Source organism: Mytilus galloprovincialis, chromosome 8 (genome assembly GCF_965363235.1).
Source record: "Mytilus galloprovincialis chromosome 8, xbMytGall1.hap1.1, whole genome shotgun sequence".
NCBI classification, from domain to species: Eukaryota; Metazoa; Mollusca; class Bivalvia; order Mytilida; family Mytilidae; genus Mytilus; species Mytilus galloprovincialis.
The window spans coordinates 30083276-30108544 of NC_134845.1; the positions used below are offsets into that span (position 1 = coordinate 30083276).

Genomic DNA, 25269 nt, shown 5'->3' on the forward strand with positions numbered 1-25269 from the left:
ACAGCTAATTCAAAGCCAATAACAAATAATAAAAAATAATGCACTTAATACTATCAATCATTGCACATCTAACATCCAATGCATTCAGTGTAAAGACGTCATAAACATGACCTTATGTAATGCAAAGATACAGGTATCGACATAATGTAATTCCATGATTGTGCATTATGCATATGTTCCAGACCGTATGAATATTTGGACCGTATGCGTACTTTTTCAAAATACGCATACGGTCGGACCGTACGCGTATGGTCTGACTAAGGTCTGACTATATATATATATAGAAGCTGGTCAAGTTTATTAGATACAGATGTATAGAATAGATCAACATAACTCATATATCAAATAAATAAAATAAGTTCAATAGTTATTGAAATATAAAATTAATATATTAACTATTTAAAACAATCACGCTCATTTGATCTGTAAATCTCCGGTATTTAGCATGTCAGTAATTCAGTAATTGCAGCCCAGTACGCTCATTAAAAATACTGCTCAGACCGTACGCGTACTACGATCAAAATACTCATATGGTCTGGAACATATATAACAATTGTATTTAGTTTGCTTTCAATTTACTGATTACAAACTCAATATTGATAACAATAAAAACAATATTCAATGATGTAAATACAGTGTTGAATTTCTTAAAACCTCGGTCACACCTTACCGGATAGCTCGAACGGACGCCTAACGGATAACTTTTATTCAATCCGTTCATGTCCGTTAGACGTCCGTTCTTATCCGTTAGACGTCCGTCCATATCCGTTGCATGTCCGTTAAGGTGGTTTGGGTGTCTTCCTCCATCTTGGATTGTAAAAAACAGTGAACCAAAGGTCCATATTTTCTATCAAGTTAGCAAAATTTGATGCAGGAATGCAGAAATTTAATATGAATTTTCATTTAAAAAAAACAATTTATAAGAATATAACTTATAAATATTGATAATTTTGCAAAAATTGATTATTTTTTTTTGTTTTAAAAAAAAATTTAAATTGCCATTTTAAGGGGAGGTAACTCTAAAATAGTTCATTTTCTGAAGGATTCTTCATGGAATTTTCCTATTATGTATTTTAGTCGGAAAAAACTCACGGTGACCCTATCTTTTCTTTCGAAATTCTCAAAGCATTGTCTGGAAGTAATCTTTTCCTTAAGTATTGAACAATTCTATCATTTTGTTTAGTTTCTATCCACAAATTGGTGTTTTTTCCTGTATAATCCTTACAAAATGTGTCATTTTGTCGCGTCCTGTAGTGTGAGAAAATGCACGGTGACCTATCATTTTTATAATATATTTCAACATATATCAATAGATACTACGTTTTGGCAAAGTATGAACAAATTCTATCATTTTTATTTTAGACTCTCATACCACCTTAAGCGTACGTTTTATCCGTCGACGTCCGTTCTGTGTGGTGAAAATTTTTGAGCATGTTCAAAACTTTGAACGGACGTCCAACGGATTAAATGTCCGTTGAACGTCCGTTAGGCGTCCGTTTTGTACGGAACTCCTCCGTTTCGTCTCTGTTTTGTATCCGTTACGTGTCCGTTATACATCTGTTGGAGGTCTGGAAGATAAATTCACCAACGGATGTATAACGGGCGTTAAACGGATAAAACGGATGTTGAACGGATGAGAAACGGACTTCTGCCGGACGTATAACGGATAAAACGGACGATGAACGGATCTGAAACGGATAAATGCCAATTGAAAATTTTGCGTTAGGAATGCAAATTATTGGTATGTCAGATTAAGCTTCATGAATTCTTATTATTCATAATCGATTTTAGAGTATAGGCACGTCTTCATAATAAAGCAGTTCTTATTCAAGCCAGACACTGTCGTTTGGCGGAATTTTGAAGAACACACCAAAACCAGATATACAGAAACATTTTTAATATTTATGCGATTTACATGTATTATTATTGTCGCCTTTGGTTTTTTCGTATATCTACTTCATCCCTTTTATCCGGTACGCTTCCGTTAGGTATCTGTTTTATGCTTTACTTGTCCGTTGGGTGTACGTTCGACATCCGTTCTGTCCGGTACGTGTCCGTTTTGTCCGGTACGTGTCCGTTTCTCGTACGTTGTTTATCCGGTCTGTGTCCGTTTTGCATCCGCTACACGTCGGTTTAATTCGGTCAGTACATCAACGGACTCCCAACGGATAACAATTTTGTCAACGGACAGCTTTTATTTTTATCCGTTAGTCGTCCGTTCGTGCTATCCGGTTAGGTGCGACCGAGTTAAGGATAGACAAGTTTTCAAGGATCATTTATAAATTTGCGGGTGCGGTAAATTACATCTCCGTGAAAATGAGGATTTGTATATCAATTTTGTTACATCGGTTGTCTGATTATTTGTCAATCGAGCGAACATTCATTTCAATTTTTATTTTTAGGTAAAAAAAAAAATAACAACCAAATAGTGCATACTGATTTCTAAAAAATGGACGACAAACAAAAACGACGAAGAAAAAGAAATAAGAATTTGTCCTCTCAGGAGTTTCAGATTCCGGAAAAAGTGAAAAAAACTCTTCCTCCTACAGTTAATGTTGAGTTGGAAGTCGAATATATAATGAAAAATATGTTCGGCGCAGAATTGGGGAACATATTGCTTCCTGAGCAAGTAATTGAGGAAGCAGAAAACACTAAAACAGAAGACGAAACTATAAACGAAGACAATGTATATAATTTACAACACAACATGTACAAATCACTTCAAGACTCAAGTGACGAGGAAGATAAAAGTTTTTTTAAGTATAACACACTGCATGAGACCACACACAATTCCCCCAGGAACAGTGAACATGAGAATGATTCACTCGACATAAAACTGACAAAACCAAAAAGACCGATAAACAAGCCAGATGATTTAGGAGAAAGAATTCAGAAGAAGGTTTATCATGAGGATGATGAGTTTGAAAGAGGGGGACCAGTGCTGCCACTAAACAGTGATTCTGAAGAATATAGTCCTGCAGTCTATGTTTTACAGGACATTAACAAAGACTTTTCAGAACAAACACCACGAGAGAAAGATAGAAATAATGCCCCCAGTAATACTGAACATGACAATGATTCACCCGACATGAATTTGACAAAATCAAAACGACCGATAAACAAGCCAAATGATTTAGGAGAAAGAATTCAGAAGAAGGTTTATCATGAGGATGATGAGTTTAAAAGAGGGGGATCAGTGCTGCCACTAAACAGTGATTCTGAAGAATATAGTAATGAGGATGATGAGTTTGAAAGAGGTGGACCAGTACTGCCACTAAACATGTACAAATCACTTCAAGACTCAAGTGATGAGGAAGATAAAAGTTTTTTTAAGTATAACACACTGCATGAGACCACACACAATTCCCCCAGGAACATTGAACATGAAAATGATTCACTCGACATAAAACTGACAAAACCAAAAAGACCGATAAACAAGCCAGATGATTTAGGAGAAAGAATTCAGAAGAAGGTTTATCATGAGGATGATGAGTTTAAAAAAGGTGGACCAGTACAGCCACTAAACAGTGATTCTGAAGAATATAGTCCTGCAGTCTATGTTTTACAGGACATTAACGAAGACTTTTCAGAACAAACAACACAAGAGAAAGATAGAAATAATGCCCCCAGTAATACTGAACATGACAATGATTCACTTGACATGAATTTGACCAAACCAAAAAGACCGATAAACAAGCCAGATGATTTAGGAGAAAGAATTCAGAAGAAGGTTTATCATGAGGATGATGAGTTTGAAAGAGGGGGACCAGTGCTGCCACTAAACAGTGATTCTGAAGAATATATTCCTGCAGTCTATGGTTTACAGGACAGTAACGAAGACTTTTCAGAACAAACAACACAAGAGAAAGATAGGAACACAGAAGCTAAGTACAGGAAAGATGATCACATACCAGCTTTTTCAGATAACAATGATCCGTCAGATTCCAGCGAGGAACATTGTGAAATAGAATGCCCTTCGAAATTTTCTATAAAAATTAGCAAGCAAACATGGGAGACAATAAAACCTAAAGAAAAACAGTATGCCCTCTCTGGAAAGTGGACCGATGTTTTGAGCAAAGAGTTTTATAAGATTAACTCATCTTGTGTTTTAGCTTTTAAATATAACCGGGTGAAAAAAATGGGATCAAGAAAGAAAACAACACCATATTTTAAGGGAAAGGCGTATTGTGGGCATGCAAAAGGCACAATGTATGAATTTACCATAAGAAAAAAACCTAAAGACAGCAAGGAATTTATCAAGATAAAAGTCCAAACCCACGGAAACTGTGTTCATAAAGAACAAGTGGTAAAAAAAAGAAAGTTAACTGGAAAACAAAGAACTGAAATAGGAAAACGGTTAGAAACAGAAGGTGCCAGTAATGTGCACTATACTCTTATGGCAGATATGCCAAATGAAGCTATTGAACATGGAAATTTTACAGAATGCCTAACTAAAAAAGTCCTTCAAGAAGTGCTGTATGAAATACGACAAAAGGAAAAATTTGCTAAAGAAGATATAGCCGACGTCTTGCTTACAAAAAATGCAATGTCTGATCTTGACGAGACAAGCAAAAAAATAAAAGGGTATATTCAATCTGTTGGAGCAGATCCATTTAGCATTATTTGCTACACAGAAGAACAAATACGATTGATGAAAAGTTTAAAAAAAAATGGAACTTTGGTAATATATTTAGATGCTACTGGGAAAGTTGTTAGAAAAATACAGAACCAAACAAAAAAACCATTCTATTATGCAGCTTGTGTTAAAAGCCCCGTTAAAGGAGAGCCGTCAATGCCTGTAGCAGAAATGGTGACAAATGACCATACATCTGTATCCATAGCGTCATTTGCCTTGAAGCTAAGGCATGCCACTTCTATTGTATTTGGTAGGCCTATTGTTCCAGATCGTGTGGAAAGCGATTTTTCGTGGCCAATAATTAATGCCTCGCTTGCTGCATTTTGTGGCCAAAATATCAAGCAGTACTTAAATTCAATGTGGGGTTTATTAAGACGAGAAAACACAAACGAAGAAAGGAGAGACACATGTATAATACATTTATGCTGCAGCCATATTATAAAAAAAATTCGAGATAAAATGTCTGATTTAACGAAGGACAAGCAGCTGGGCAAATTTATTCTTTACTGTTTTGCTTTGCTGCAAAACGCAACAAAATTGGAAAAGGCAAAATTAACATTTAAGCATATCAAGAATGTCCTGACAAGTCCTACACGGACAAAAAAAGTAGAAGGAGGAATTTCGTATCTGAATCTAAATATTGAGAGTTCAATTGAAAGTCAAGTTGAAAAGGATACAGAAGGAGAAGGGGGAGATTTTGTCATAGACTTTGACGAAGATGACCAACTGGTTTCATTATCAACCATAAGAAAGTCATCACCTTTTAGTGACTATTTTTTCAAGCAGGAAGGCGAAATTGAACTAGACGAAACAAATGAGCAGCCAAATCCGTATTATCTACCTCCAGCTCTACTTTACATAGAGACATACATGCCAATATTTCCTTTATGGAGTGGAGTTGTCGTCAGTATAACAGAAGGGATAACAAGGGACTCAAATTGCCATGTCGAAAACTGGTTCAAAATAATGAAGAAAGACACTTTACAAGGCAAAAAACGTCTTGCTCCTGGGAATTTTATAAGAAGAATTTATCAGGTGCTGAAAGGTCGAATCAAGGGATTTTCCAAAACCGTTGGCAGCGGTAAGATTAAAACTACGAAGAAGGCAGTTGGACATAATATTGAACTGCAGGAAGAAATATGGAAAAAACGAGAAGAAAGTAATATCCGGTCTTACTACATAAGTCCAAGTAAGGCACCGGAACCAAAAAAGGCAAAACAAGTGTGCAAAAGAAATAATGGTTTAAAGAATGTAAAGAACAACTGCTGGCTAAATTCTTCTCTACAAGCTCTCAAGATGTGTACCAAGATTTCCTCATGTAGTTATGGTAAGAACATGTATACATATGATAGATGTTATAAGATCCTTGATAAAATAACTTGAATTTGTTTGTCCACTCCCAAAAACACTGAAATTGTACAGAATTAGTAATATTGTTTGAAAATTGATATGTATTACCATAGAAAGCATGAGAAACTTTAAACAACTAAAAGTGTTCAGCAAAGAGCAAAGAAAGATCTACAAAACGTTGGCATGACTTAAACCATGAATTGACACCTTATGACATTAAGCGCGTTACTGCCAAGCTTAGCTAGATAATTGAATCAAGGGATTTGAAAACGTAATGGACAAATTAGAACTGGCCTGCTGTTGAAAAAATAGAATAATCGATAGAATAATTATTGTTTGGCTTTAATCTCAAAAAGGATGATGACAAATTTAAATTACAAGTATATTTATCAACTCGAGAAACATCTGCCATAGAATATGTTCCCCGTTTATATTTGATTATATACTACTAGTAATTTTGTTGGTCCCCGGTACCAGGTTTTGCGTGGAACGTACAACCAACTGTTAGACCTCTTACGGGAACAATTTATAAAATCGGCGTCGCTCGACTTTTAAATAAAGAGTAACCCTTGGAAATATTAAGTATTTGGAAAATGGCCTCGTCGGCGCTCTTACGTGTCCAATTCTTGCAAGAATGTTATGAAACTTATGTCATAGGTTAATATTTATATCAGTAATGACTCGGACCGGCTTACTTTATATGAATATGCTTTATCAAACTGTGGAGTATATAAACGTATTATGAAAATAATTTTTTTTTCAATTCGTTTATGCACCAGTTTGTCTTCATTTCGTATTTTTTTAAATACCAAATGCACCATATTTAAAAAAAAAATGCTAATTTCGTTTTATAATCGTCAGCTTCTGACTTTCTAAGAGAACCTAAATTATTTTAATGCTTTGTCATATGGGTGTGTTTTTCTGGATAATTTGATATGGAAACGTGATAGATTGGTACAGTTAAACGAAGACATTCTCAATTTTTATATGTATTTATATCGGTTCGAAGATCGGGGTAATGAACTCTGAAGTTGTGGTAAAATCAATAAGACAAAGACATACTATCATTTATGTTCATAATTTTTATATAGATTAGACCGTTGGTTTTCCCGTTTGAATGACTTTACACTAGGAATTTTGGGTCTCCGAAGTTTATAGCTTGTTGTTCGGTATGAGCCAAGGCTCCGTGTTGAAGGCCGTACATTGGCCTAAAATGGTTTATTTTTTTAAAATTGTTATTTGAATGGAGAGTTGTCTCATTGTCACTCACACTACATCTTTAGACATATATCTATATAATAATGCGTATTTCCAACAATAAATGCACATTTAAAATCATATTAAATGCTGACACCACTAGATTATATTGTAGATGATAGCAAGGATGTTCTAAGAAATGTGGTTTTGAAGAAGATAGCATTGCTGAATACTAAAACTATACAGCCTACAGTTTATTCTATCACTGATATACTGGTAATGTATAACATTATGACATTTAAGGGGGTAGGACTTGGTAACACTAAAATGTTCCTCTCGTTAATTTTTTCGTTTATTTACATCCTTGAAAATATAGGGATCCATTCATCATCTGCCACTGAAGTGTTAATGAAATTAAATGGTCGTGATCTTTCATTTTATGTTTTGGGTATATTCAATATGACCAATGTTGGTGTACTCTTAAAATCGGCCGAAAACACCAGTAGGCAAAAATCATTTTGTGTTCTGGCACATGTTGTCATTCGAAATAGACTATTAAAATGCACAGAAGAAATATATTTCTAAGTAAATCTGAAACATCGTGGTAATACAAATAGCCTAAATGTAAAAAAAAGAAGTTTTTAATTATTGATACACTGGCATTCTCAGAACGAAAAAAATAGAGTTCATAGACAACAGTAAAGTCCACCTGACTGTCTTTGCATTCTTTTAATGTGTTATAATCGACGGTGTTCTGTCCCAATAATAATTGTAATGAATTTTATAAGATAAAAACAGTAATATTCAGTATGGGACGAGTATCCTTTGGGTGAGATAACATATTTTTAAACACAACTATATATTGGTTTCTCTCCCAGGCAACAAAATGTCCCTGCCATCAATAGTCAATAGCAAGAAGCCTTCAGAATTTATTGTTTTGATTGACAGTCTGTCACTATCCAACTAAGTACTGTGTAGATTATTTATTAGCATAAGCTTGTACTGGGATTGTGGTAAAGTCCAATACCAAGGTGCTCCGATTAGGAGGAACAATAACTTCCCAATGCGCAAGACCGGAAACCCCACTTCGATGCTAGAGATAACCCAACAAGACGTGCTACGAAGTCAAGTGACCGATTCACTGACTATTCAGTGACTATAACAGATAGTTAAAGGTTTGTAGCCATGAGTATAAACGCCCATAACAGAAACACAACATTGGTATCAGATGTGAACGCTGTCGTGGCTATAAATTTAGTTTTTGTGTGTCTATTTTGACGCGGTCAAATTCATATTTGGCGGGATTCTGAAAATATATTTTCGTGATTTCGCACGTGGGTCTGTAATAAACCATTGCATACACACCTACATTTATTCCCCTGAATGAACATATAATTATTGTTTATTACTTATGCGTTTTGTAATTACAGGGAGCAGAAATTGTAACTTGTAAAAAGTAATAATATTGAAATAAAGTGTTCATTTCAATTTTGCGCAGTCACACTTGAATTTTTACAAGTCAATATTTGTTTTTTTTTATAGCATACACTAAGTTTAACTGACAGTACATCAGTACAAATCAATTTTCCAGTTGTTCAGATGATATCTTCAAGAATCATGGGAATAGTGCCTTTCATATTTAAAAAACCCAAACACAATCAGTTAGTACAAACTCTGTATCAATGACTCAGCACTTAAAAACCATTAACTTTATTTTTCAATCCATTTGTTCAAATTGAATTTCCCAAATTTCTTTCTAAATGATTCCACAAACTTTAGTAAACCAGTGATCTGGAAGGATTTTTTCTCAATGGGCCCAGGGCCCCCCGAAAATAAATTCAATGAGCCATTTAAAAAAATAATGGGCCATGTTGTCCAATGAGTGGGCCATTTGAATTGACTTAAGTAAAACAAAAATAAAAAAGTATATCAGCAAAGAGGTGGTGTTACTTACCTTTATGATTCTTACTAATATCATGGATAGTGTTCTTGTGATTTTATTAATTTCAATTTCAATGAATATACAATACTTCTTCCTAACCAGACAATATTTAAGATAACCTTTATTTACAATTTTAAAACTGGTACTGTTGTCTTGGTCTTGTTCATGTTCATTTTTTATTTTACATTTAATTTGGGTCTTCGTCAATACCATACTTATTCCAGACGTTCCGTATTAGAGGACGTTTCTGGCATTTCCTCTGCACTTCTTGTATTATTATAACTTCATCACGATGACAAGAATAACAGTAGAGAGTATTAATTAATTGAAAGAACAAAACAACAATTCGGTGAAGTCATGATTTCAAAGTGTCAAAACGAGCCAAAGACCAAAACATGACAAGGACAGTTTAGGGCCTTTTATGGAGACATAAACTATATTCATAAAAAGGCTTTGAGATTTTTCAATCGAAATAATAGTAAACTAAGCTAACTTAAAAGATTATATGATATGAGAAAAAATGTCGTCTGTACTAGCCAAATTTTACAAATTTAAAGTTGTTTATAAATAATTATATCATGAACGATGGTTAACTACATTTTTTTGGGTAATCAGTTAAACCGCATGGTTCTATTATTACCATAGGAAAACACCCGAGACGTCCCAAAAATATATAAGTGCTCCTATCATTGGAAGAATATTACACAGTTGTGTACACACACATGGTGGCACGGAACACGATCGGAAATCCATAGGACGATTTTTAAACGTTTCGAAATGAAGTGAAAAAATCGTGCGCCACATGGGCGCTTATATTTGTCACTCTATGCGCCATTTATCGTCGATATGCGCAATAAGCGCAGGGCACACGTCCTTCCCGATCACTGAGTAAACGAGTCTTTATCTGTTTAATAGTCATTATATATATATATATCTTTAATGAAATTAATGCTTTGTTGTGTAAAACATGTACAGTTAACTGGATCTGTTTGCTTAATATTTTCCCTGTCAAATGTAAACAACATAAATGCTTGATCACTGTTTAATTAACTGCTATGTTTTTAATAAAATGCAGCAGCACAAATGATTTTCAATACATGTGTAAAAGTTGTCTCCCATATATCAGGTCTATCCCCTTAAATGAATCCATATACAATTGTTTCTTAGATTCCATATAAACATGATAAATGTTTGTGTTATATTTATTTCATCAATTTAAAACGTTTTCTAATTTCTGTAATCATGGTACGTAATGGTAATTTATTTTCCTTAATTCATAACATCCTTTTCATGTGGGTCTCTGCTCTCATTGGGGCCCATCCGCAGTGGCGGATCCATAACTTTTCATATGTAGGGGCCCGCTCCGGTCATGCTTCAGTGATTTCCTATATAAGCAACCAATTATTTTGGGGGGGGGCCCCTAAATTCGCCTCTGCCCCGACTCCCCCTTTAACAATAGTTCATAATACACAGATAAGCGCTAAAATTATTCATGTGTCATTAAAATTAATAGAGAACACACAAAAAAAAAGATTTTTTTTGTGGAAAAAAGGAGGAGCCGGGCTAGAAAAACAATTATCCTGTCCCAAGTTACCTATGATTTTTGATACCTTTTCTGAAATTCTCAAGTCACTAAATGTTTTACAAAAAAAAGAAGATGTGGTATGAATGCCAATGAGACAGCTCTCCACAAGAGACCAACATGACACCGAAATTAACATTTAAAGGTCCCCTTGCTGGAAAAACAATTATCCTGTCTCAAATTACCTATGACTTTTTTCTGAAATTCTCAAGTCACTAAATGTTTTACAAAAAAAAGAAGATGTGGTATGAATGCCAATGAGACAGCTCTCCACAAGAGACCAACATGACACCGAAAATAACATTTAAAGGTCACCTTGCTAGAAAAACAATTATCCTGTCCCAGTAAGCAGGATCTGGGATCAGAAACCCCCAATGAGACCCCTTTCATGGACTATTGCAAAACAGAAGATGAGGTTATATTGTATGTTATCTACAAAATCATAGATCATTTTATATAAAATCACACCAGATGCTTCAACAATGTTCAAATATGTACTTACTACTATAGATTAACATAGAATGCACACAACAGTAAGATGTAACAAAATTAAATCTACATATTACAATGTACCAAGGATTTGTAATTACTGTTGAAAGATATTTGTTACACAATTAAATTGATATTTGTTCACGATTTTACTACTCTTTTGGTGGTGCTGTACCCTTTACGGTTCATCATAAGGAATTGAAAAATATGGCCGTGTTTACACCTAAAAAATTACTATGAGTACAGACAAACTGGTACATCTAGGAAAGTTTTAAGGCATGGCAGGAACTAGATATATAAAAGTTATATGAAGTCTACGTTTCAGAAAATTAAAAACTTACCTGCATTTTGATGTGCATTTTTTCCCAGTCTGCAAAAGATAGCAAAATAAACAAACACCCGAGTTTCATTTGATACGGTCCACTCAGCTACACAGTTTAAACCTGTTAAAACACCTATTGTTTACAGGTGACTATTGTCCATCTATTGTCCATTTAAATCAATACTACTCACAACATTGATTATATGAGGGGAGCTTCTCAATCGTTTTCACTACTTAGTTAATTTTTGCACCTTCTGCTGGAACGAAAAAAAATGGATAGAAAAATCTAGAAAAGTTATAATTTTCTGAAACATAAAATGCATTTAAAATTTATATATCTAGTTCCTGCCATCCCTTAAAACTGTTGCAGGTGTATAGGTTAGTCTGTACTCAGAGTAAAATTTGGAGTGTAAATACGGCCATTTTAGCCAAAAGGTTATGATGAACCTTAAGATTTGCATATAGTGGATTCTAATTATTTATTGTTTTGTAAAGATAAATATAAGTCAACAGAACACTTCCTACATCAACTACATGTATATCAGCAGTCTTTGTATGCTTCAAAATAATATAAATATCTACAAAAGAATAAATTATCGATTTTCAAGTAACATATTTTTTTGTTTTTTGTTTGTTTTCAGAAATCATTTACCTTGAATGTGGAACTGAAAGATCTGGCAAATGGAAGACAACACGATCCATCGATTTTTCTGGCCTATTTCCTCGAGACACTTAAAGAATTTGTTCCATGTGTTCTTAGATATGACCATCACTGTTTGAGATGCAACCGTGTAAGTGTAAATGATTCCTATACTTCATTTAGTATGCTATTTTTCTATAGACTGTCCAATCCTACAAACATGTCCATTTTATGATTTATTTAATTTCTTTATGACCAGAGTTCGCGAAAATGGTCGGTCCTGACCGCCAAAATGAGGCTCAGACCAGTATTTTGAAACCTAGTGCCGGTCCTGATGACCGATGTAAAAACGGCCGTTGTAGTTCCCTTTTTATCGGTAATTAGTTGTATCGCAACTAATTCCAATACGTGTTTACATCGGTCTTCAGATGTACCTGCAGGTTATTTCCGGTACTGGATTCCTGTTATTATAGACAAGCTGCCGATCTACACGTGGCCTGCTAAATTTGTTCTTGGCAAACAATCGGCGATTGAAATCTTAGATGGAGATAACAAATACTGAGAAAATGATTCAGTTGATGAAATTGATAGTTAAGATGACTATAAGAACAATCAGAAGAACAGAACGTGTCCTTCATTTTTAATTTGTCCGTGGCTGTGAAAAATAAAACTAAAAATAACAATAAAGATATTTTTGGATAAAATATGTTATTATTTTATATTAGGATCAAATTGACAGATTTTTAGGACTGGCAAAAATTTTGTAGGACTGACAAATAATTTTGCTCTGTCGGTCCAATGTCCGACGGGTCAAACGAAGTTTTTGCGAACTCTGTATGACTATTTTCCCCTGATTCAAATGTCTATATGACGCTTTTCAATCCATAGCAAAGGTCTTTTTATTTTAATGATTCCAGATAACAATTTTGGTACAAAGTAATCACTTTCAAGGTCAAGATATATAACATGTCATTTGATTGTAAATAGGCCAACGGTCAATATCATTGTTAATTAAAGTATAAATATGTTTGAAAAATGGTTTATGATTCATAACTTCAGTTTCCTTTTATCGGTAAGAATAAGTTTATGCACAAGAAAAAATCATAAAAGGAATGTAAAAAATGCTTAGATAGCTTTTCTTAATCCTAAATTCATGAAACTCACAGCAAAGCATTTACGTGAAGCATTTTTCGAAAATATAAATGGTGGTTCCTCAAACGGTTGCTATTCTATAAAAGATTGGTCAGTAAATGTCCATAATACATTTAATATCTTGTATATATAAAGCAAAATTTTAAAACTGTCTTCTGAAGATGTATACAGGTACATTGTTTCCAGATTTTATCAATATATTAAGTCTATTGAGTTAATGGGAGAAAAAGGGATATAGAGCAAATGTATATGTGACAAAATACATAGAAAAAATATAAATAATCAAGGATCCTGTTTTTAGCTCACCTGGGGCAAAAGGGCTGAGTGAGCTTTTATCATCACTTGGTGTCCCTCGTCTTTCATCTTCTGTCATCTATCATCAGGTGTTAACTTTTACAAAAATCTTTTCCTTAGACTACTGGGCCAAATTTGGCCACAATCATTAGGGTATTTAGTATAAAAAAATGTGCCTGATGACCTGGCCAACCAACCAAGATGGCCACCATTGCTTAAAATAGAACATAGGGGTAAAATGTAGGTTTTGGCTGAAACATGTATCTCAAACCAAAGCATTGAGGAAATCTGACATGGGATAACATTGTTTATCAGGTCAAGGTCTATCTGCCCTGAAATTTTCAGATGAATCAGATAACCATTGTTAGGTTGCTGCCCCTGAATCTGTAATTTTAAGGAAATTTTGCTGTTTTTGGTTATTATCTTGAATATTATTATAGATAGAGATAAACTGTAAACAGCAATAATGTTCAGCAAAGTAAGATTTACAAATAAGTCAAGTAACCAAAATGGTCAGTTGACCCCTTTAGGAGTTATTGCCCTTTATTGTCAATTTTTTTTTAAAATTTCCTAAAATTTGTAAATTTTTATTAACATTTTCCACTGTAACTACTGGGCCAAGTTCATTATAGGTAGAGATAATTGTAAGCAGCAAGAATGTTAAGTTAATTAAGTAAGATGTACAAACACATCACCATCACAAAAATATAATTTTGTCATGAATCCATCTGCTTCCTTTGTTTAATATTTACAATTACATAGACCAAGGTGAGCAACACAGGCTCTTTAGAGCCTCTAGTTTCTAATACTATATGCAATAGGTCAACTAGTGCAGGTTTTATTTGACCTTGACCTCATTTTCATGGTTCATTGCTAAGTGTTACATATTTGTATTTTGGTCTGTTTTTGTCGAGCCTTCGACTTTAGTCGAAAAAGCGAGACTAAGCGATCCTACATTCCGTCGGCATCGTCGGCGGCGTCAACAAATATTCACTCTGTGGTTAAAGTTTTTGAAATTTTAATAACTTTCTTAAACTATACTGTATTTCTACCAAACTTTGACAGAAGCTTGTTTATGATCATAAGATAGTATCCAGAAGTAAATTTTGTAAAAATAAAATTCCATTTTTTCCGTATTTTACTATAAATGGACTTAGTTTTTTCTGCGGGGAAACAAAACATTCACTCTGTGGTTAATGTTTTTAGAATTTTAAAAACTTTCTTAAACTATCCTGGGTTTGTACCAAACTTGGACAGAAGCTTGTTTATGGTCATAAGATAGTATCCAGAAGTAAATTTTGTAAATAATTAAATCCATTTTTTCCATATTTTACTTTTAAATGGACTTAGTTTTTCTGCCGAGAACCATTACATTCACTCTGTGGTTGAAGTTTTTAAATTTTTAATAACTTTCTTAAACTATCCTGGGTTTGTACCAAACTTGGACAGAAGCTTATTTATGATCATAAGATTGTATTCAGAAGTAAATTTTGTAAAAAGATTACTCCGTTTTTTCTGTAATTTACTTTTAAATGGACTTAGATTTTCTTACAATCATAAAATAGTAACAAGAGGAATATTTTGATTTTTTTCCTCATTGTTGTTGAGCCTGCGAGTTACAGCAAAAATAGGCGAGACACTGGGTTCCGCGGAACCCTTACAAATTTTTCTTAATTAATCAGCAATAGGTCAACTATATTTGTTGTATGGAAGAATTGTTAGCTGTATATGTCTGCCTGGCATGGTTCATCTGACTATGACCTCATTTTCATTGTTCATTGATCAATGTTTAGTTTTCTTGGTTAATGTTAAGTTTATGTGACAGTTGTAATACAGCTTTATATTTAGGACTATCAACATAAAATCAATGATTAGTAAAGAAGGTGAAACATTTCAGGGTGTGCACTCTTGTCATATTATTTTTGCTGTTTGTTTGTCCTGACTAACTCATTTTACAATGATAATTGTAAGGCCTTTTATACATATAGTTTCTTTATGATGTCAGGGCGAAGGCTTTATCGTGAAGGCCTTACTGTGACCTATGATAATTATATACATTTACTACCTTTACATGCAGGTCATGTAGGTCTTGGGTGAAAAGATGTCTCATTCATTTTTTGTCATTGGAAATCACACCAATTCAACTTATGTTTATATTGTAATAATTCTTATATGATTTGCATATCTATAAATACTTGAATTGGATTGGTCAATTAGAATTTTTCTTCGGACTTTTATTCAGTTTGTGAGTTAATCGCCCCGGTTTACACATCAATAACCTCTAGAAAAAATGTGTTTAATCCTATATTGCATTTTTTTAAGAAAAGATGTTTACATCTTTATTTTAAATTGTACCAAAAAGTAAAAAACAAATTCATCCTATTAAACGTATACCACTCCCACCTCCAATTATTCTCCTGAACCACTGAGTAGTCTTGATGTACGTTATAATTAGTAACTTGAAGGAACAAACATGTATTTTAATTTGTTAACAAAACGCCTCCCCATTTATACAGAATTATTTTTGCAGGAATTTGTTGGAAGAGAGGAAAAAACTTTGATCTTGTCAGTTGAACTAGTTCATCAAGAATTGAAACCTTCTGTTCAGAAAATGGTAAATGAATATCTTAAAACTGAAACATTGACAGATGAAAATATGCTGTAAGTTTGTGATTATTTTTATTCAGTTAAGCTAAGTTAGTGCAAATAGGATTATGTGATTTTGACATATTGGTTAACATGGTTAAACCGTTTTTGGTTCAGGACTCCTTGAGGTTTTAACATATATATCATTTTCATACCCCATGTCTGTTTTATAGCAGAGGAATATAGTGTAGGCGGAATCGCTTTGTTGGTCCATCCACTACAATAAGTACTTTTATATCTGCAACTCCTCTTAAACTACTAATTATAATAATGTTATGAACTTTATCAAATTATTAATCATATTATTCTTACAAAACATGGCCTTAATCCTGGTCTTCTATGGGTAGGGATACAATGCAGAAAATAAATCACTATGTAACATTTGATAAGTGTACTGTTTGGACAAATTAATACTTAATGTTTCTACTTGTCATTTAATATCCCCTTCTCTAAACTATATCTGCAGAAGGGGTCATTTACATACACACAGAGTGACATGTCAATGTACACAAGGCTCATAATATTTTGTCGAAGTTGACTTGCTTAGTCCTGTTGCCCCTTGGTGACGACTAATGATATTTCTCCACCTTGTTATGTTCTTTGCTAGCCTCTCCAGATAGTGACACATGTACCCAGCTATACCCCTTATTAATTTTACTGAAAATGGCCTTGTTACTGCTCTTGCAGAAACAAGTCTTGCCAGAATTTTATAAAAACTTATACTATTGCTCAAATTCAGTAATATATCAGACTTCAAACTTCAAAAATTGGTGCTGATTGACTTTTCTAAAAGAGTAAAGTCTTTGGACTTCAAATGCTTTGACAGATGAAATATGTACATCTGAACTCAATTTTTCAATACATATATTAAACTTTATCATATTTGCTGGACTATTTTTTAAGATTAGCAGGGGTTTTAAATATTTTTGCCCCCCCCCCTCCCCCGTAAGAAAAACACAGGCTTTTCCATTGCCTTCTTTGAAGTACCAGTTTTGTAACCACAACTCCTCCATAAACCACCTATTGTATTTTTTAATGAAATTTTCTCAGATTCTTCACTATACAATTATGTTGTCCACCTCATATTCTTTTAATGCAGTAATAAAATTATGTGGTTTTTCAAAGTAGACATTGCTGCAATTTTGTATTTTATTTGGCTTAGTAAATAGTTTGATTCGAGCGTCAATTACGATTCTTGTTTTTAAAGAAAACTTCCATCTGGCGGAGAATAAATTATAAACATTATGCCTTAGTTACGCATTTACTCTTATTCTTAGGTTTTTTTTCCCTTTTTTTTTAAATGAACAAATGATCAAAGCGGAATCTCTTAACATTATAGTTATATCACATAGTTTGATCTAATTTTGATATGATTTTGCTTTTAATTTTCATGAAGACAAATAGTTTCCTTTATATTAATTAATGATCCAAATTTGGTTCTAGTGGTGTAAGTTTTCGCTAATATGTTTTATTACGGCTCTGTTACATAGTTTATAAAAAATCAAATAAGGTAAACTTATTACATCTTAATTTTATTACTTTTTAATTTATGTACTGACATTGCATGCTTTTGTGCTGTTTGTTCATTTTTTTATTGTTTGATTATTAGAATTTGCAGGCATTGCAAAATAAAAACACCATTCGAGCGTATCACTAGAGTCATCCAGACACCGTCAACATTAATCATCCAGTTAAAGAGATTTACAAATGACTTGGAAAAAGTAACAGATACAATCAAAGTAGACAGGTAAGAAAGACCTTTTTACAGCAATAAACTTGGGTTTGTAGATAAAACCAAAATAACTGGTAACCTTGCTTGCTGACAGCATTATAAAATGATTACTGTTCCCTGAACCAGGGGAGGGGGGGGGGGTGGGGGGCATAGAAAATTTATACCATCTATAGGTTAAAATATCTCTGACAAATTCTCCAATAAACTCAACAAAAAAAAGGGTTATGTCCCTTGGAAATCATTTTTTTTTTTGGAAAATAGACCTGTTTGCGTTTCACAGGACCTATTTTTGTCAGATTTTCTGAAATGTATGTTAGAGTTCAATATCAGCAATATATGGACAAATTTTTTAATTGGTGTCGATCGACTTTTTAAATAATGAGTTATGCCACTTTAAAAATAATGAAAAATGACCTTGTTAGCACTCTCAAAGGAAGAATTCTTGAAATTATTTTATGAAACTTATTGCATACTTGGTTTAAATCAGCATTGTTTTGGACTAGTATGAAAATGTGGGTGATGATAGATTTTTAAAAGAGTGGGATGCTCCTTGGTAGGCAAAATATGTTCATTGGAACTATGTCTTTTTTTAAAAGTTCAGATACAGTTACCATTATTAGAGACACCTAGTCTGAAAGATAACCAATAAGAATAGAAAGCTCAGAAAGGAGGACAATTTACCAAAGTCTGATTGGTATAATTGCTTACATCAACTACAACTACATTTGGTCTTAGATCAATATGTGTGTTCTCGCAATCATACCACCTCTATGTTGATATAAATTTTTGCTGTCAGGAATCGAAGTATGATTACTCTATTAGTAAAAGATATCGATCAATTTTAGAGAAGCAAAAGTTGCATGTTCAACTTGTGGATTTGTAAACAAGTCTATCTGCAGACATATTGACTGGTTAACCTTTCGACCTACGACATTCACAACATGTTTTTACATAAATCTGATAAAAAAAATGAAAATTGCTCAATAACTGTACTTTAAAAAAAATAATTTAAAAATGCATATATATATCTATAATATTTCGGTACTACAATCATTGATCATGATTATATTATTGAATAAGAATGGAAACAGTGAATGCGCCAAGAGACAACAACCCAACCAAAATGTGTAAAAACATTGACCGAAGTACATTTTGTCTGAAGCCTGGAAGCGTTCATTCTAAAAATGCACATGGTCAATGCTAGGATTAAATTACTAAAATAACTTCTTTTTTTTTATATACTTTTCTAGGATAATTTCTATTGATGAGGCACAGTATACTCTTCGGTCTGTACAGGTAGGTTATCCTAAAAATAAGAATTAAAGAAAATGCCATCTTAATTACATACTATATCAAAGAATAAAAGTTGGTTCTGAACTATTTTATGCAGACATCTGTAGTGGATCCAGGGGCTGTGATGGCGTAAACTCCCTTACCCTGCATCCTTTTTATTATTATTTTAGGTTTTATAGCAAAAAAGTTGAAAAAATGTTTACTTCACTCCCTAGGCAAGAATACTTTACCCTAAGCACTTCCCTCCTTTTTAGAATTCTGGGATTTATCCCTAGAAATTTCTCTTTGAATAGAGGTGTATCGTAAGCATTGATATTGAATATTGAACAGATATATCATGTTATGGAGGGGTATTTGCATAAAATACCAGTCAAGGGACTGTGAAATTTCCCGAGCCGCTAGGCGAGGGAAATTCTGTCCCAAGACTGGTATTTTTCTCAAATACCCCTACATAACATGTATGTGTATGTAACAATGTTTTAGATTTTAACGAGAGAAATTTATGTATTACTGAAAAATTATTACACCAGGATTTTCGATATCACAAACTAGTCAAAACATTTACTAAATTTTATCATCGGCATAAAGACATCATTCGTAAATATAGCTCAACATGCAGACTTCTAATACGTTCAGGTATTTCACATCCAATTTTTTATGGAAATATTCTTTATAAAGCACAAAGGTGTCAGTATTCACCTCAAAACCTTTGAATAGACTTATTAAGAAGGGATATCATTACGATACTGTTGTCAGATCATTAAAGATTGCATATTTTTGCGTTAATATTGAGTCACTGATAAGGTCTTTGCATCATTACTAAACCCATTTATTCTAAAAACAGTTGTTGGCATAACACGGGTTATGTTCTTCTCATATATGTTATGATGGTATGATACTAAACCCCTAACGGGAAGAATTGTGCCTGATGTTCATATGATGGTATAGGGGGAGGGTTGAGATCTCACAAACATGTTTAACCCTGCCGTATTTTTGCGCCTGTCCCAAGTCAGGAGCCTCTGGCCTTTGTTAGTCGTGTTTTATTTTAATTTTAGTTTCTTGTGTACAATTTGGAAATTAGTATGGCGTTCATTATCACTGGACTAGTATACTGTAAACCAACTTATTTTTGCGGATACTTTATTTCGCGTTTTACCCTTTGTAAACTATTTCGCGGCTATTTAATTTCGCGATATTCTAATTTCTGGATATAGATTAATAAGGAAAGATCTAAGTTTTACATATTTGCGACGATTTATATTCGCGTTAATTTTCTACTCGCGAAAATAAATCGCTCGCAAAGTTGGTTTACAGTATATTTGTTTAGGGGCCAGCTGAAGGACACCTCCAGGTGCGGGAATTTCTCGCTACATTGAAGACCTGTTGGTGACCTTCTGCTGTTGTTTTTTATTTGGTCGGGTTGTTGTCTCTTTGACACATTCCCCATTTCCATTCTCAATTTTATGTACTAATACGCGTTAGCTAGCTTTCATTATGAAACGTCTTATCTATAATCTTTTGGCGGGAAGATGCCCGCAGGGTAAAAAAGGAATATCCAAAAACAGGCAAATTCGTTTTAAATGAGGAAAACATTTTAGAATATGCGAAAAATACACTGGCTATCAACCAATCAAAATCTTGCTTTCTTGTATAAGGTGTTATTATAAATTGAACATTTTTTATGGAATTTGATTCATTACAGGTAGATGCATATTTTTTTAACTATATATATTGAAATGGTTTTACAATATTAACAATCTTTTTATAGATACATAGTGGAAATTTTCTCATGCATGGACATTGTACGTAATTCAGTTTGTGAAGCGTTATGTTTTTGTTTGGTTGTAATTATCTTATATTTTCTAACGAAAACCAAACTCAAGTTGATTTTTTGTCTTCACTTGCATCCGTCTTCTTTTATTGTACCCTTTAATACAATATGTTTTCTCCTTAAACCACCGAAAAAAGGAAACCTATCTAAACTTGATGTTTTTTTTCAAAATCGAAAGTTTTAAGTTGAAGTGAAAACAACTGTCACAGGCAGTCATAACAATTTACCATAGCCTGACTTTTAAAAACCGATTATGGTGATGAGGCAAACATTGATAAAATAGTTGAAGCTGATTTGCAGTGCAAAGATACTTGAACAGACTTTATTTTTATGATGATAGTTATTACAAGAAACCCCTCATCTTGAAGTTAAATTTCGAGTTCTGAATAAATTTGTCTTTTATACTCATGATACTCTCAGATACAAAATGATGCATGATTAAAGGAGTTAAAGACCAGCATTCATTTTGAAAGGATAACATTATTTTGATAGTATAGATCATGTTATAAAAATGCACAAGTATAAAAAATTGATACAAAAAGGTACATTTGTATACATGCCTATGTATAAAGGTATGAACAGTTCTTTGAAATAAAAGGGTTAATTGAAACAACTGTATTTGTAAAAAAACAACCTTACTTGCAAAATCTCTCTTTGTTTGTTATTTTAGTTTCTTCAACATTATTTTGTTCAGTTTTATTCATACTAATAATTATTTCAGTTGTTGCTAATGAGTATTGTACATGATTTTTATAGATGTTTTTTTTCACTGAACATCACAGAAATATTTAAGAATTAAAAAAAATCTGTTTATGTAAAAAAAAAAAAATATACTAATGGAAAAAAGAACTGCATAAAAAAATATCATGTCATTGGGACCACTTGAATTTACTTTTAACGACCTTGATGACAAATAAAACCAGTGCAATTATGAGATTATGTGATAACTCTACATTTTGTGAGATGGTTTTATCTTTTAGGTCATGAAAGATATTGAAGTGCTTCCAGAGACATACCTTGTCATTTTATTTAAATTAAGTTTGAAAAATTCAGGCTCTTTGATCAATTAATTAAGATGTTGTAATAATGGTGAACGCCACCAGAAGCTCCTAGGCACTTTAAAAAATGTTGGATTACGTCTCTTTGTCATTCAGAAGCAATTTTTGTCTGCCTAGCTTTAGTGACTTAATTCATGATTGAGCATGAATAACTGACTGTTCTGCATTGCTTATCTTTTGCTTCAGAATCTTGTTTGTTTAGGTATTAATAACAAAATGAGCACAGTACCCAAATTTTAACATGAGATTACAAATTCAAGCATGGATAGTCAGTATCAAGATTTTCATCTCTCCCTTTTAAATTTGAATTTTAAGATTCGTTAAAAAAAATTTGTTTTTCATGACTTTGAAACAATAATGTAGAATTGATCAAAAATGGGGGAGCTGAAGGTGAAAATTGGATTAGTTCTTTACAAAAAACTTCACATGTATCACCATTTATGTTTTTATAAGAATTTTTTCGATGCTCTGTTTCTTTTTTCCATGAGTATACATTGGGAACACATCTGTAGATTCTGAAGCGAAAACAAAATTAAAGACGAATATCACTTTGTTCTTGAGTGTTTGTTTTTTTACTTACTTAGAAGTTAACATTTCAAAGATAAACTATCAGATGCAGACTTCCAGCAAATGAGCAATGACAAAAACTTTTTCATGTGTTAGTCAATTTTCCTAGAAAAATTGGTAAATATCTAGTGGGCACCATAAAGAAATGCTGTCAAATATTTTGTATTTGGACAATTTTGATTTATTATCTAAAAGAATATTCAATTTGTTATTGAACATTTATATTTTAAACATATATTTGAATTTAATCATTATACATTCCAGTTGGATAAATTAGTTATTGAGACTTTTTACCAGATCTGTGTCACAAATTAAGAAATAATTGATGCAAGCTATACTTTATTGAAGTTTTAACATGGGTAGGCATTATATTCATGATTATTTTTGCCTGAGCAATAGTGAATGAAATTTTATTGTCGGATGTGAATAAGTGTTGGATTGTGTAGGGTCTTCAATGAACCCCCCTTTTTAGCTCACAAGTGAGCTTATGCCATCACTTGGCGTCTGTCGTCCGTCGTCTGTCGTCGTAAACTATTTCAAGAATCTTCTCCTCTGAAACTACTAGGCCAAATACTTTCAAACTTTAACTGAATGTTCCTTATGGTATCTAATTTATAAATTGTATCCGAAGTTTTGATCTATCAACAAACATGGTCGCCATTGCTAAAAATAGAACATAGGGGTCAAATGCAGTTTTTGGCTTATAACTCAAAAACCAAAGCATTTAGAGCAAATCTGACAAGGGGTAATATTGTTTACCAGGTCAAGATCTATCTGCCCTGAAATTTTCAGATGAATCAGACAACCCGTTGTTGGGTTGCTGCCCCTGAATTGGTAATTTTAAGGAAATTTTGCTGTTTTTTGTTATAATGTTGAATATTATTATAGATAGAGATAAACTGCAAACAGGAATAATGTTCAGCAAAGTAAGATTTACAAATAAGTCAAATGACGGAAATGGTCAGTTGACCCCTTTAGGAGTTATTGCCCTTTATAGTCAATTTTTAACCATTTTTCGTAAATCTTAGTAATATTTTACAAAAATCTTCTCCTGAAACTACTGGGCAAAATACTTCCAAACTTTAACTGAATGTTCCTTAGGGTATCTAGTTTGTAAATTGTATCCGAAGTTATGATCTATCAACAAACATGGTCGCCATTGCTAAAAATAGAACATAGGGGTCAAATGCAGTTTTTGGCTTATAACTCAAAAACCAAAGCATTTAGAGCAAATCTGACCGGGGCTATTTTGTTTATCAGGTCAAGATCTATCTGCCCTGAAATTTTCAGATGAATCAGACAACCTGTTGTTGGGTTGCTGCCCCTGAATTGATAATTTTAAGGAAATTTTGCTGTTTTTTGTTATTATCTTGAATATTATTATAGATAGAGATAAACTGTAAACAGCCATAATGTTCAGCAAAGTAAGATTTACAAATAAGTCAAATGACGGAAATGGTCAGTTGACCCCTTTAGGAGTTATTGCCCTTTATAGTCAATTTTTCACCATTTTTCGTAAATCTTAAAAATCTTTTACAAAATTCTTCTCCTCTGAAACTACTGGGCCAAATAATTCCAAACTTTAACTGAATGTTCCTTAGGGTATTTGGTTTGTAAATTGTATCCGAAGTTATGATCTATCAACAAACATGGTCGCCATTGCTAAAAATAGAACATAGGGGTCAAATGCAGTTTTTGGCTTATAACTCAAAAACCAAAGCATTCAGAGCAAATCTGACCTGGGGTTATTGTTTATCAGGTCAAGATCTCCAATGTATCTGCCCTGAAATTTTCAGATGAATCGGACAACCTGTTGTTGGGTTGCTGCCCCTGAATTGATAATTTTAAGGAAATTTTGCTGTTTTTGTTTATTAACTTGAATATAATTATAGATAGAAATAAACTGTAAACAGCAATGATGTTCAGCAAAGTAAGATCTTCAATTAAGTCAATTTGACCAAAATTGTCAATTGACCCCTTAAGGAGTTATTGCCCTTTAAGGACTTTTTTCGCAATTTGTTCATCATGTTGACTTACTTTAAAAAATCTTCTCCTTTGAAACTGCTGTATCAATTTCAGCCAAACTTAGGCTAAATGAGTTTCAGAGTATTTAGTATAAATTTTATATTTTATTTCCTTGTATGTCGAGAAACATAGCTACTATGGCTAAAATAGAACATAGGAGAAAATGATTATTTTTTTTGGCTTTTGAGGAAAATAGGACGATCCAAAAAACATTTAAATAAATTGAAAAGCCAAAATAATCATTGATGAGAGATTTAACCAAAAGAATTAAGGTGAGCGATTCAGGCTCTTGAGAGCCTCTTGTTTGTTTGTAAACAAGCTAACGACTGGCAATGTGATTTTTCAGAGGGAGGAGTTTTCAACAAGCCAGCATGACATTATTAGGTCAAATATGTCAATTTCCAATTGCAACACATTACAATCATAATAAATGAATTATTAACAAAAATTAACAAAAATGTGCATCATTTAAGAGTTTGGAAGTGAAATATATTAAATGCATGCCAATTTGAT

The 25269-nt window shown here is 33.0% G+C and overlaps 2 protein-coding genes across 2 annotated transcripts in view; one reads left to right on the forward strand and one right to left on the reverse strand.

The window, feature by feature from the left end:
* Nucleotides 1-25269, reverse strand: part of LOC143085522 (uncharacterized) — a 169973-nt gene that overhangs the window by 27807 nt on the left and 116897 nt on the right. The window lies entirely within an intron of this gene.
* Nucleotides 8277-25269, forward strand: part of LOC143085520 (sentrin-specific protease 1-like) — a 32285-nt gene continuing 15292 nt past the window's right edge. Inside the window, exons 1-6 of the mRNA XM_076261905.1 lie at nt 8277-8358; nt 12160-12309; nt 16135-16265; nt 17860-17997; nt 19233-19278; nt 21044-21077. Coding sequence (XP_076118020.1) covers nt 16216-16265; nt 17860-17997; nt 19233-19278; nt 21044-21077 — 268 coding nt within the window. The 5' untranslated portion in view covers nt 8277-8358; nt 12160-12309; nt 16135-16215. The remainder of the gene's footprint in view (nt 8359-12159; nt 12310-16134; nt 16266-17859; nt 17998-19232; nt 19279-21043; nt 21078-25269) is intronic.